Source organism: Phragmites australis, chromosome 3 (genome assembly GCF_958298935.1).
Source record: "Phragmites australis chromosome 3, lpPhrAust1.1, whole genome shotgun sequence".
In the NCBI taxonomy this organism is placed as follows: domain Eukaryota; kingdom Viridiplantae; phylum Streptophyta; class Magnoliopsida; order Poales; family Poaceae; genus Phragmites; species Phragmites australis.
This window is the reverse complement of record NC_084923.1, coordinates 38,383,000-38,395,914: the sequence shown is the minus strand read 5'-3', so window position 1 is coordinate 38,395,914 and position 12,915 is coordinate 38,383,000. Positions and strand designations below refer to the sequence as shown.

Here is a 12,915-nt window from a genome sequence, read left to right as displayed (position 1 = left end):
TCCTCTATAATGTTGCTCTTTGTCTATAGGATTTTTACTGGAACACTCGGATACCAATGGATCGTAGTTTCACTTCAATCTTACGTCTTCTTGCCCAGCAGTGGGGGTACACATTACTTGTTCCTCAACGCAGGAAGGTTCGGAAAGGAAAGTATCAGTCACACCTTAAATTTCAGTGTGATAGTAACAGTTTAGTTATTTACGAAAGTCCAATAGAACTTCCGTTTGAAGCAACAGTTGGTGCACTCATTTGTGCTCTGAATCATTTTGATGTAATATTTGGAGTTAAAATTTTAGATATCAACTATACATGTAATGGTATTTGATGTAATTTTAAAAATACTTGTAGTTTGAATTAATGTATTAAGTGTTTATCGTGACTTAAATATTAAAAGAATAGATGTATGTGCATGTGATACATTTTGGATTGTACAAATTTTTTTGATACCGAGATCTATCGGTGCCGATTCATGGATGAAATCAGCATTGATAGTAATTTTTAGTGCTAGTTTTGTACCGACATTGATAGTCACTGACTATTAATGTCGGTTTAAAACTCATCACTAATGATCCGACACGATGATATTATTCTACAGTAGTGGTAGGTGGATAGTCTATGTATAAGATGGAAAAGTTGCAGCGGGGATATATAAGCCAAGAAACACCAAAATCTTATTATCTGATTTTGAACTGCGATCTTTCTATTTGTCCGTACCATCGCCATCGAGATCCGAGAGGCAAGTATACCCTTCTCTCTGTGTGCTTCACGAGCTTTGGTTCCAACTGTTCCCTCGCTACCCTTTGATCTGGCAAGCTACCCAATTAGGGGTCACATCGATTTTTTGCTGAGTACAACTGTTGCTACTACTACACTATTTGGAGGTCCTTTTGTCTACTGACGAACAAATCCCTGTGCGGATTGCCACTCGTCCCAGCTAGGTAGCCAAACAGCTCTTCAAGTGTTGGTGCAGTTCTTCCTTGGCTAGATTTCTTGTGCGAATTATAATCTTCCCATCAATTGTTGTTTTTGGATGTTTAGCTACATGGCATCCTAGACAGACATCGATCGGTTTCTGATTTCTTGATTCTCTTTGATCTTCTCTCTTAGTAGGCAGCAGTAAATATCTGGGAACATGGAGGATTCGAGCCAGTTCATGCAGTGGGCCATGAGCACTCTGCAGCACGATCACTCGCCGGGAACGCCGGCCGCTGCCTGCGACGATGGCGGCGACACCTTCTCGTCACTCCAGTTGTTTGATGGGTACTCGGCATCACTGCTGAATAGCATGGTCCCGGGGGAACCACCAGCGCGAGAAGGCCACCGGGCCACTAACAGCTGGAGCTCGGGCGACACCGACAGTGGCAATGGCGGCGGCAGCGCATCTGTCACTGCCATGGAGCGCGACGGCAGGTCGCCGTCGCAAAACTCGGTCAAGTGTGCTGCGCCCCCGAGCAGCGCTGGTAGCGGCACCAACAAGCCCCTGACCTGGAACTTCAACTCGGCGTCCGCGCTTCTGAGCAACGAAGCCGTGCCGAACTCTGCCGCCGCCGCAAGGGCAGCGAACGACGGCGGCGGCGTGCCGCAGATGATGCAGCACCGGCCAACGCCGATGAGGAGAGCCTCTGCGAAAGGCTCAGGGTCCTCGTCGTCCGCGCCGTACGCCCAGGACCACATCATCGCAGAGAGGAAGCGGCGGGAGAAGATAAACGAGCGCTTCATCGAACTCTCCACAGTCATCCCCGGCCTCAAGAAGGTCCTCCAAGTCGAAACCTTGTACATCTTCTACATCAATCTCTGTCCTCTGACTCTGACACAGATTACACATTGCTTTGATTAATTTCTCACCAGATGGACAAGGCGACGATCCTTTCGGACGCGACGAGGTACGTGAAGGAGCTCCAAGAAAAACTCAAGACACTCCAAGACGGCGGCAACAAAGGCCAGAGCATCGAGTCAACCGTGCTCGTCAAGAGGCCGTGCATCGAGGCGCCGGACGACGAGGACGGCCGCCCACCGTCATACGCACCAGCGGCGCCCAAGGTGGCTGCGACCAGTAGCGCGCTGCCGGAGATCGAGGCGAGGATCTCGGAGGAGAGATACGTGATGCTGAGGATCCACTGCACGGACGCCAAGGGGGTCCTGGTCAGGGTGCTCGCCGAGGTCGAGGGGCTCCACCTCAGCATCACGCATGCCAACGTCATGCTGTTCCCGGCGTGCACTCTGATCATAACCATCACGGCAAAGGCAAGTTTATGTATTATTATTTTTTATTTGGAGATGACAAACACAGTTTCTTCAGGACAAATCAACATATTAATATATAATTTATCCACTTACCAGGCACGAAATACGCTGAATCATGCGTGTGAATCAAATTAATATTGAAACCTGCACGGGATTTATGAACTCAACATGGTCATTTTCTCTGGGATCACCTAATGTCCTCTTTTCAGATGGAGGAGGGATTCAACGCCACCACGGACGGCATTGTTGAAAGGCTGAATTCTGCACTGTCCCAACATAGCAGAAATAGTACAGAGGAAACAGAAGCTTCTGTTGAAAAAACTTGCTCAGATATGGCCAAATAATTTCTGGTCGTTCGTGGTGCCATCATCAAGTATGCAAGATTATTACTTAACCCACAACTTGCATGTGTACTTTGATGCTGACAATGTTGTGTGATGGCCGTCTCGGGCGTTGAGAATATCTCCACATATCTTGAAGATAGCTTATTTGGTCGATCACTACTTGTAGTCCTCATTTCTCAAATCAAATTTATCATTTCTCGCTAGCTTTCACGAAAAGGACGGCTTTGCATATATTCGTATCAACATTCCCTGCCACTTGATCATCCTATACTTACCACATGTCCGTATACTCCCACTGCTTACAAATTAGTGATGGTTGATATGGTCTCTGAAACGTACACCTTTAGCATATTTATTAAACTAGCGGATGGGTGCGCTTATATCGTACATGTTTTTTTTCACAGAGCATGATAAAAAAATTAAAAAATTTGATTCACTATTTTTATACATCTCAATATTTATTTATAAATTTATCAATATTTAGCACATTCATTTAATTATAGAGAAAACAGTGGTACGCTCATATATGCATATAATTTTATCATGTAAATGTCAGTAATATGAACCTAACTAAATTTGTTTCATATTTTTTTAGTTTTAGATATTTTCCTATACATTTTAGATTATGTCAACCGATTTATTAATATAACTATTATTCCTTTCGCTATTTTTCTAGAATTTCAAAAAACTTTATATGTACATATATATGTATAGATACATATACGCATATGTATATATACATACACACATATATATACATATACATACATGTATCCGTATCTATATACCTACACATAGGGGCCTACATGAACAGTAGCTTCCGTAATTTAACCCATGGAATTGCTCCAATTGTTAGCCCTTCAATATATGTAATAGACTATCTAGAAAGCCATAATAATTTGTAAGTATCTTTCAAGTAAATCTTCATATATCATTTTCTTGAACCAAAAAAATCATGTAGATACCCATCGATATAGCCATAGTTTTCAAGAATTAATTACATGAATCTTAAATATCCTGGCTGGAGGGCGTATATATAATGATGTGGTACGTTTTTGTTTGCTAAATATATATCAACTAGATCAGGAACAATTAATCTCTACTACTTAAAAAATAAGTAGTGTTTCCCGCACCAGGCAGGACGTCCTGCCACCCCCTCCTCCTCCCTCTATGCTGTCAGGTGGTCCCACGCTAGGTTGATGCCTTCCAAAAACACGCCGAACAAAATGCCGCACACCTCACGTCGGACGTACGCGCTACCGTCTTTCCGTACCCTACTGCAACTGCCCCCCAAAACTTACGCAGCCCAAGCAACAACATCTAGGAAGAAGCCGCTATAGACCTTCAACCTCCTGTTGCGCTCAACCAAATCGCAGAGCACTCGGTCACCCCGCTTGCCTCTTTCCTCCCCCGCTGCTCCAATCTGCACATCCACCGCCACACCTCCATTGGTCTCCGATCTAATCGGAACTAACCTCGCTGCCATCAACCAAACAAACAACCTCGATCCACGTCGCGCATCCACAACCACTAACCGCCAACCGCATCGACCTCCCAATCATCCCCATTGTCGTGGACCATAAGCACACAACCTTACCTGACTCCCTCAATGTCGAGCAGAGGGTCGCCTACGATGACATTCTAGCCACGATTGACAGTGGCGAAGAAGGCCTATTCTTCGTTGATGGCCTGGGAGGCACGGGGAAGACTTTTCTTTACAAGGCTCTGCTTGTAATGGTCTGCGGCGAGGGGAAGATCGCCATGGCGACGGTTACGTCTGGTGTTGCCGCTTCTATAATACCTGGAGGAAGAACAACGCACTCGCGATTCAAGGTACCTCTGAGCATTGACGATGGGGGTTTCTGTAGTTTCACAAAGCAGAGTGGGACGACTAAGCTTCTACAGGTGGTGTCACTGATTATGTGAGATGGAACCTCTATGACTAAAAGGCAGGCGATGGAGGCCTTGGACAATAGTATGCGCGATATAATGGGCCGGCCAGATGTTCCATTCGGCGGGAAGATGGTTGGTTTGTTGGTGACTTTAGAAAGGTCCTCCCTATTGTTCGAAAGGGGTCAAGTTCTCAGATAGTTGATTCGATGCTGCGCAGGTCCTATCTGTAGGAGCTCACACGACACCTAAGGCTCATGCGTAACATGAGGGCTCAGAGCGATCCATGGTTTGCGGAATACCTATTGTGCATCGGTAATGGTACCGAGGAGGCTGATGGTGATGGCAACATATAACTTCCTGATGATATATATGTGTCGTATACAGGAAAGGATGCAGACCTTGATAAACTTATAGATAACGTGTTTCATTTGCTCGACGCTAAGCTGGCTGACCCAAACTACATCACGTTGAGAGCCATCCTGTCCACACGAAACGAGTGTGTGGATACAATTAACATGAAGATGATTGGTCGTTTCTAGGGGGATGAGTTGGTGTACCATAGTTTTGATCGCGCTGAAGATGACCCCCGGGAATTCCTTAACTCTCTGACCCCAAACGGGCTATCTCCACATGTACTGAAGCTCAAGGTTAATTGTCCTATCATACTGCTCAAAAACATTGACCCCGCCAATGAACTTTGCAACTGGACAAGGCTTGTGGTTCGGGGGTTCCAAAGAAATGCTATTGACGCAGAGATCGTGCTCAGGCAGCATGCTGGGAAGAGGGTTTTTCTGCCTGGGATCCCCCTATGCCCCTCTGATGATGAAATGTTTCCTTTCCGGTTCAAGTAGAAGCAATTTCCCATCAGGCTCAGCTTCGCAATGACAGTCAATAAGGCACAGGGACAGACCATCCTGAACGTCGGCGTGTACCTCCCCTAGCCAGTGTTCTCTCATGGCCAGCTGTACGTCGCGCTGTCTAGAGCCACTACCAGAAGAAACATCAAGATCCTTGTAACCCCAGATGGCAACAATAAAAAGAACAAGCAGTCAAAGCAGAGTGGGAATTGTACTAAGAATATCGTCTACAGAGAGGTCCTCACCCCTTAGTCGAGGTATTATAGCTTATTTATCGATTTCGTGCAGCTTTAGTTGTTGCATCATTATCGATTTTAGAAACTTATACAATAAATGTTTTTAGGTCTAAAAATAATTTTCATGAGATACTATGGTTATTTTATACATTATTCAAGTTTCTTAGTGGCCTGTTTTATTTCTTCTTGGTTGCTATTTAACAATCTTCATCTAAGCGATAATATTGCTTTTGTAGAGTCGAGTCGATCGAAGTATTCGAGGTGGCGTCTAATGGTGACATCATTGTACAATCGGATACACGGTGTAATATAACTTGTATTTCAACATGTGAGCTTATATTGCACTCGAGCGGGTAAGACGATTTGCCCATGCCGTCGTGGTGCGAAGGAGGAATGTGCTCTAAGCATAAGGGTGGACATAAAATAAAAAAAGGACTTGCATAGTCGTCTAGCATTTGTTCAACTTTTTATTTTCAATAGAGAGCTTATTTTGAAAACAATGCCTACTTCGTTTCATTCGGATAAAAAAACATTAGAGTAATATTATCATTTATCTCTTATATTTTCAAAAGTTGTGTTCTGATGCTCTCTTTCTGTAAAATTTGAGAATCTTAATGCAAAACTAGCTGATGTGGCTACCGGTAACACTTTTGGTTTTGTAATATAGCTTTCCATCGTAACTTGTGTGGCACTCAGTTAACTATATTATCTCGTGTAAATTTTTAGCTCCTGCTGCAAATGCATGAGTATTCAACTAGTAAATATTAAAAGTGAGAAGGTTGTACTATGAGATGCGTTTAATTGATTGATCTCGGTGTGTCTTGTCTCTTAGGTGATATTGCCCTGATCTGTACAGCACTAGTTAAATGATATCAAGACTAGTATATATATATATATAAATACAGATCAAGTTGTTTGGATACGTATGCATGTTAAGTTGGAACATATATATGCTGTATGCACAACAGGCGGCAAATATCCGATTGGGTAGGGAGTACATGTGGTCTGGTCGCATACAATGTATTATGTAAAGGCATGTTTATAAACATCTGCAAACCATATATATACAATCTGCATATATGAATATACAATGGAGTACATGCTGATCAATTAGTATAGGTTGCATCATTCCCGATAATAATTAGAGTCTTGGTTATTATAATCAAGGCGATTAAATCCATCTTACCCCTCTTGAGTCTTCTCAGAGTGCATAAAACACCCCCAAACTCGCGAAGTTTTTACATCGGTCACGTGAAATCAAATAGTACAATGTGATTATTATATATGAGAAGTAGTTTCGCAATGTAATATCGATCTTCGTATTTTTACCAATACATTACTCGACTAACCAAAAGCACATAATTCATGAACAAAGGAAGTACCCTCATTTGGAGTTGATTAAAGATTTATTGTAATTGGCTCGTCGTATATTAGTATTAAACAAATCCACACACATGGAAAAGTTTGCGGAATAAGTTACTCCATATGGGGTTTATGTACTGCAGAAGGTTTCAGCATGTTGCGTGTAAATGTCGGTAGAGTGTTGGAATATGCGCAATATTGTAATACCATAATATACCAGGAAGCAAATTCTTTTCCAGCGTTTTCCTCTGACAGAAACAGCTCAAATATTTCCACAATACTTATCTCGTTTTCAAATGCTTACTGCCGAGTGCTGATAGAGTTTTCTCTGTTTCGTCCCTGGCAGCACAACTGAGATGAGAAGAGATCTTCAAGATTCGATGCTGCAGTCAGATTGTATCATGTATCGTTTGATTAAATACCTCTGGGGCCTCTGTGCCGCTCCGCCTCTCTTTTTCTGTGGCTGATGTTGCACAACAGCGACGACTGGACAGAGACACATGGAGTGACTCATCGATCAGTCATGCATGCATGCATGTCTTCCTCCTCATCGGACTATGCTGACAGGCCACTAATGTCCGGGCCATGCTACCTGAACCCCAACCACCAGCAAAGTCAGGTTTGCTAGCATGCTGCCTGATTTGATCTGCAATTCGATCGTGAAGGATCAGAAGAGACCTGGATCTCCTTGTAAGTTGGAACCCGCGCAAGTGGCGGTCGAGAGATTCAGATTTGGCATTTCATATTACGACCACTTGCTATTTGGGCCAAAGTGCTTCACCATAATTGACTGATTATCATGCTGTCTTGCCAAGCATTCATGGGTCTGGTCTGCAAATTGGAAGAGCTCGATTGCATGCCCATGTGATCCAGTGGCACACACATCAGTGGGAAGACGAAGTCTGGCCATCAGCATTGCACAACATGGTCCCGCGAGTAGCTGGATTTCTCGTCGGCAGGAAATGGCGAGCAAGCAGAGAAAGAAAAAAAAAGGTCAAATTATCAAGGCAGTTGTGGAGTTGCAGTCACTGGTCAAGGAAGCAACACCATCGCCATGGCAAGTTGGCTACGCTTGCAGATGCTAAAAAATTATTCTTAGTGTCCACTCAGAAGAAGAAAATGATGCAAAAATAAAAAAAAAGAAATTTGCTTTCGTTGAGAGTCGAACTCAAGACCTCCCGCTTACTAAACGGGTGCTCTAACCAACTGAGCTACGAAAGCTTTGATGTTTCGCTTTTCATTGATATTTTTAGTAAGGGTGAAAGCATGACAAAGAGACTGACATCATAGAGGGTTGGGAAGGGACCCGGATCCTCTGCCTTAATCGTTATTAATGTAGAGAATCACTGTATAAACAGTATAATGAGTCGACAGCTACAGTAGCCTACATTACGTAGTTACTATTACTGTGGTAAATACTGTAGCAAACAGTACTGTGACGTACTGTAGAAACGCGCTTTACTGTTCACAGAATACTGTAGCAACAGATCTGGTCTCTTCGTTTTTTATCGGACGGTGCACATTCACCTTAATGCAGAGAACTGTAACCTCTCTGCATTAGCTTCTCCAATGCAGAGGATCTCAATCCTGGGTTGGGAAGGACCCAATCGCCTGCTTGGTACTTTCAATCTTATACACTCGTGTCAAATACCCATCTTCAATAAAGTGACGATTGAGACGACTCAAATTTCTTGTTCATTACTCCGAAAATAAAATATCAAAATAGTATGCTATGGAGATGGCTCAGGTGCACAGCCACAGACGACATACGTAGCATTCAAAGAATGTAACCTGATGTAAAATTGTTGAGTCCGTCACGTGAGGATCACATATGTCCAAATGGACATATCAGGCTGACTTGTACAAGCCTGACTATGCACAGTCTAACTATAACATGGTCTGACAGGCTATGTTTGCTTAACGAGTTGTGTCATGTTAGTTCACGTGCCGTATTTTTGATTCATGACATGGCTCGTCAGTCACTATATCGTGCCGGGTCGGCCTGTGAACGGTTGCGGTATGATGGCGCGGTTGGCTCGACAACACTCTAAAACTAGAAAAAACAAAAGATAGTTAAAAAATAAAAAATAAAAAATAAAAATAAACTTTATTGATTGGTTGTCTCATTAAAAACTTTCCATTAGAAGGAAAAAGGAGTATAATCTATACTCCAAAATTAAATAGTTTCATTAGAACTCTATATTTTTACTTGCAACATGTAATATGCTTTGTCAAGTGCCCTGTTACTCTTATAGACTTGATACATAGTTCATGATTGTATATATTATGCTTAGCAAATATTACATTTCTCTAAATATTTTTTTAAAAATGTTGTCATACTGGTGACCATGCACGTGAGTTCTCGGTGTCTTGATCCATGAATGAAAATATGGAATTGAATTATTAAAGCGAGCAAGTGGCTTTGGCTAAAAGAGAGATGCGTGGCCGATTGGAATGAGATCACTGAGAGTTTGGGATAGTGGCTATTTATAGATTAAGATGAGAGGTGGGTGGCGGGGCGGGTCCCTTGTTACTTTTAAAAAATAAAGAAAAATTATAAAAGATCAAAAATAATTGTAAACAAATAAATTCAAAAAATGAGCATTATTGATAGGTTGCCTCATTAAAAACCTTTATATCAAAAGAAAAAAGAGTAAAACATAGCTCAGAAAATTAGAAATTACACGTTCTCATCAATATCTAGATACAAATTTTTGAATGAAAGTTCAAGCTCACTGCTTTCTGTAGTGTTGCATTCGGGTTTTAGCTTGTTCCTAATCGTTTACTATAGTGAGCATTTCCACCATCTCACTTGACAGATTTATTATTCTCTCTTTGATTATCCTTCAAGTAATACTGAAGGCAACATAAAAAGAAACTGTAAATACGAGAACCGTTAAGAAATCTTGTGTTAACAATGAAAGTATTCGATAATTCGTTTTATGTTCATACCACCATTGAACATTATTACATAATAGACCTTATATGCTGGTCCATCACTGTCGGTTCGTATCAAAGACCAGCACTAAAATTCCATTAAAAAAGAACTGGCAGTGAAACTCAACTATTACTGTTAGTCCTAGCCAAGAACTGACAGTGAAACTCGACTATCACTACCAGTTGTAGCTACAAACTGATAGTGATAGTGCATCAAATATCACTGTATGTTTGTGTTATGAACCGACAGTGATAATAGATGACCGCTTATCTTAAAAAAATTATAACTTTTTTGTCACACCTGTGTTCTCCCAGAGGAAAAAAAATCTTGAGATCTCGTCTGTCTCCCCATCTCCCTCTGTCCCATCCCTGTGACCCGGCGTTGCTCATCGCCGCGTGTACCAGGGCTCTGCTCTACGCCACATCACCTTTCACATCGCCGTGCTTCGTAGCTATCCTTGCACCCTGCATCGCCTTGCACCTAGCGTCGCCTTGCACCCAGCGCCGCTCCCTCGAACCCCACACCACGCCTCGCACCCTGCACCGCCGTCGTGCCCCTGCTGTCACGGCCTATAAGATGAATAGTGCCCTCTTTTCCACTCTCCTCCGCACCTCCTCTCCATCGCCCCCCCCCCCGCTCCTCCCCACACTGCACCACCACCTCTCTCTGTCACCTCCACCCGAGCAAAGCACCACCACCACCATCACACCGAAGCCCACCGTTGGTGAGCTCCACCACCCTTCCCCTCTTCCTCTCTTCTCCAAACGAGAAGCCCCAAAATCCTCAAATTTGGCCCCATACCTTAGCCTCGCTACGAGTCACCTCCACCATGGAGTAGATCTGGCCATCCTCACTCTGTTTTGCCAATCACCAGAGCTTCTCCCACCTCGACTCGCCACCGGCCAACGCCCCTCTCTCCCTCTGTTCCATCTCCCTTTCAATCTGTTCAGAGTCACAGAACAACCATCACCTCTCTCTTCCTTATCCCTTCGTGCTGACGTGTGGGTCCCACACTTTAGCCAAGCCCCCTAGCCTAACTGCCCGGTCGAGCCCAGCCCAGCCCTGAGCGGAGCCACCCTTTAGCCGAGTTGAGCCGAGCTGCCAAGCTAAGCCCAAATTAGAATATTTCAAGAATATTCTACTCTTTTTCTTTTTCTGATTTTCTCTCCTGACAAAACTTCTAAAGCATGTTTCTCCTCCGTCTTAACCCCATTTTTGATAATTCTTCCACCAATATTCATTTAAATCCAAGACCTACCCAATCATGTTAATTTCATAATTTTTGTAATTTAATTAGTTCTAATATACTCATTTGATTGATTGTTTGTCTGTGCGCTTTTGCTGTTTGTTGCATTTGTTAGAGGAATGCGCATCCGAGGAAGACCAGAGGATCCTGAATTTGAAGAAGGAGCGGACGAGGAATTCAACGAAGGCAAGTCCTTCACCGTTGATTGTATTGATCCTTTGTTTCAAACACAACCCGTAGAGCCATGGTTTCAAATTATAGGGATATGCATGCTTAAGTTAATAATTGTAATTTTAAAGAATATGCTAATGTAGTTATGACCTAGCTTGTTTATGTCATTCCTTGATATTATCACCTTTATTCTGTTGAAACCCTACAAGGTCCCCAACATCAACTATAATGATTGTTTGGATGAATGCTTGTTTACTAGCACGCTTAGGATTGCTTTGCTCAAATGAAAGAACCAGGAAAATTATATATGTTAATCATGCCTTTTCAAAAAGTGTGAAGTGTTGTGTGCTTGGTGTGTGTGTAAGATATATTCATGGAAACTCTAGTGTGTTTTTGACAAGGGTGGAAAAGGTACCCCACAAAGGTGGGAATTACCTTAGATCAAGGTTCACCTTTGTGATATTCTTGCTAGGAGATACTTGTCTCGATCCTATAACAACCAGTTCGCTGTGACATCCTACCTATTATCCAATCATACAGCCACATGACTTGATTGGGAAAGACTTGACCCAACCCCTTCAACTTAGTTCGGTACCCACTCAGAGGCCGATATTGGCAACAGGGACCAGGAGAAGACTTGGCAGTGCGTAACCCAAGGTCTGGCTGGTGATGTTCTTAAGGCTATGTCAAAGCCTTGGGATTGCTAAGTGGTCCTTCTCATGAATATTCTAAGGCCCATGGTATCTTAATGCCTAGTGTATGGTTATTGTGGCTATGTTGTGAAGATGTTACGTCTCGTTATGACAGTTTCACCAGTTGCTAAGGTTGGAGTCTGTACATATCTTGTGGGTAAAGTGTATAACCTCTGCAGAGTATTAAACCTATCCGGATAGCCATGTCCTCAGTCAAGGATATGATATGGTTTGGTCACTATAATTAGCTTTTCGATGTTTGTATCTCCTTGACGTGTGAGTGGGTAGTGTGCCTATGTTTTCAAAAAGTGTTGACTATGTGACTGGAGTATCCCAAACTATGTGTTCAGTGGCAAAAGAAGTGTGGTAATTGGCGGGATGGAAGTATCCCCACCAGGGTCAACAACCCCATAAACTCAACTTATGTGTTCCCTCAAAAATATTTTAAGATAGTCTTTGCAAATTGAACCTTGCAACGTAAGCTAGCTTTCTGCAAAACCTAAAGACTATACAGCCTTATCCATGATCTACCATTATGCATCTAATATCTCCCCTTGAGGTAGGACTTGCTGAGTACCTTATTTACTCACTTTTGCGATCTGTGGATTCAGATGATCCAGAGGCTGACTTTGTCAAAGGTGAAAATGAAGAATACAAAAGTTAGGTTTTATCCGCACTCAAGCTGCCTATAGGGCTTGAGTCGCTTTTGCGTTGTCTCTGTTGTGCTGTGAGGCTTTGTTTAATTAAGCCTATGAGCGTTTATTGTAATGAACTCTGTATTGTACCCTAATATCGTACTTTAATCGACGTATGATTATGATGTCTAATTCTATTAGAAATATGTGCGTATCAGCTACTGATATAGGAATTGGTGTGAGTTTCACAAGGTGACCTGAAGGAGGGGTCCGACAGAGTGGTATCAGAGTCATAC

At 42.7% G+C, this 12,915-nt stretch overlaps 1 protein-coding gene and 1 non-coding gene across 6 annotated transcripts; one reads left to right on the top strand and one right to left on the bottom strand.

The window, feature by feature from the left end:
- The first annotated feature begins 662 nt into the window (after positions 1–662).
- Positions 663–2,803, top strand: LOC133912995 (transcription factor bHLH18-like). Of its 5 annotated transcripts, none has more exons than XM_062356017.1 (4): positions 663–741; positions 1,116–1,754; positions 1,850–2,245; positions 2,455–2,803. In XM_062356017.1, the coding sequence occupies exons 2-4, from the start codon at positions 1,134–1,136 to the stop codon at positions 2,587–2,589; spliced, it is 1,152 nt and encodes a 383-aa protein (XP_062212001.1). In that variant the 5' UTR covers positions 663–741; positions 1,116–1,133; the 3' UTR covers positions 2,590–2,803. The 5 variants fall into 5 exon arrangements, with proteins under 5 accessions (XP_062212001.1, XP_062212000.1, XP_062211999.1 ...); XM_062356016.1 differs by lacking the exon at positions 663–741 and adding an exon at positions 749–939 and having other exon boundaries at positions 1,112–1,754; XM_062356015.1 differs by lacking the exon at positions 663–741 and adding an exon at positions 749–939 and having other exon boundaries at positions 1,109–1,754.
- A 5,281-nt stretch (positions 2,804–8,084) lies between these two features.
- On the bottom strand, positions 8,085–8,158 carry TRNAT-AGU (transfer RNA threonine (anticodon AGU)). The gene has a single exon. It is a non-coding gene; the product is annotated as a tRNA-Thr (tRNA).
- Between the last annotated feature and the right edge of the window lie 4,757 nt (positions 8,159–12,915).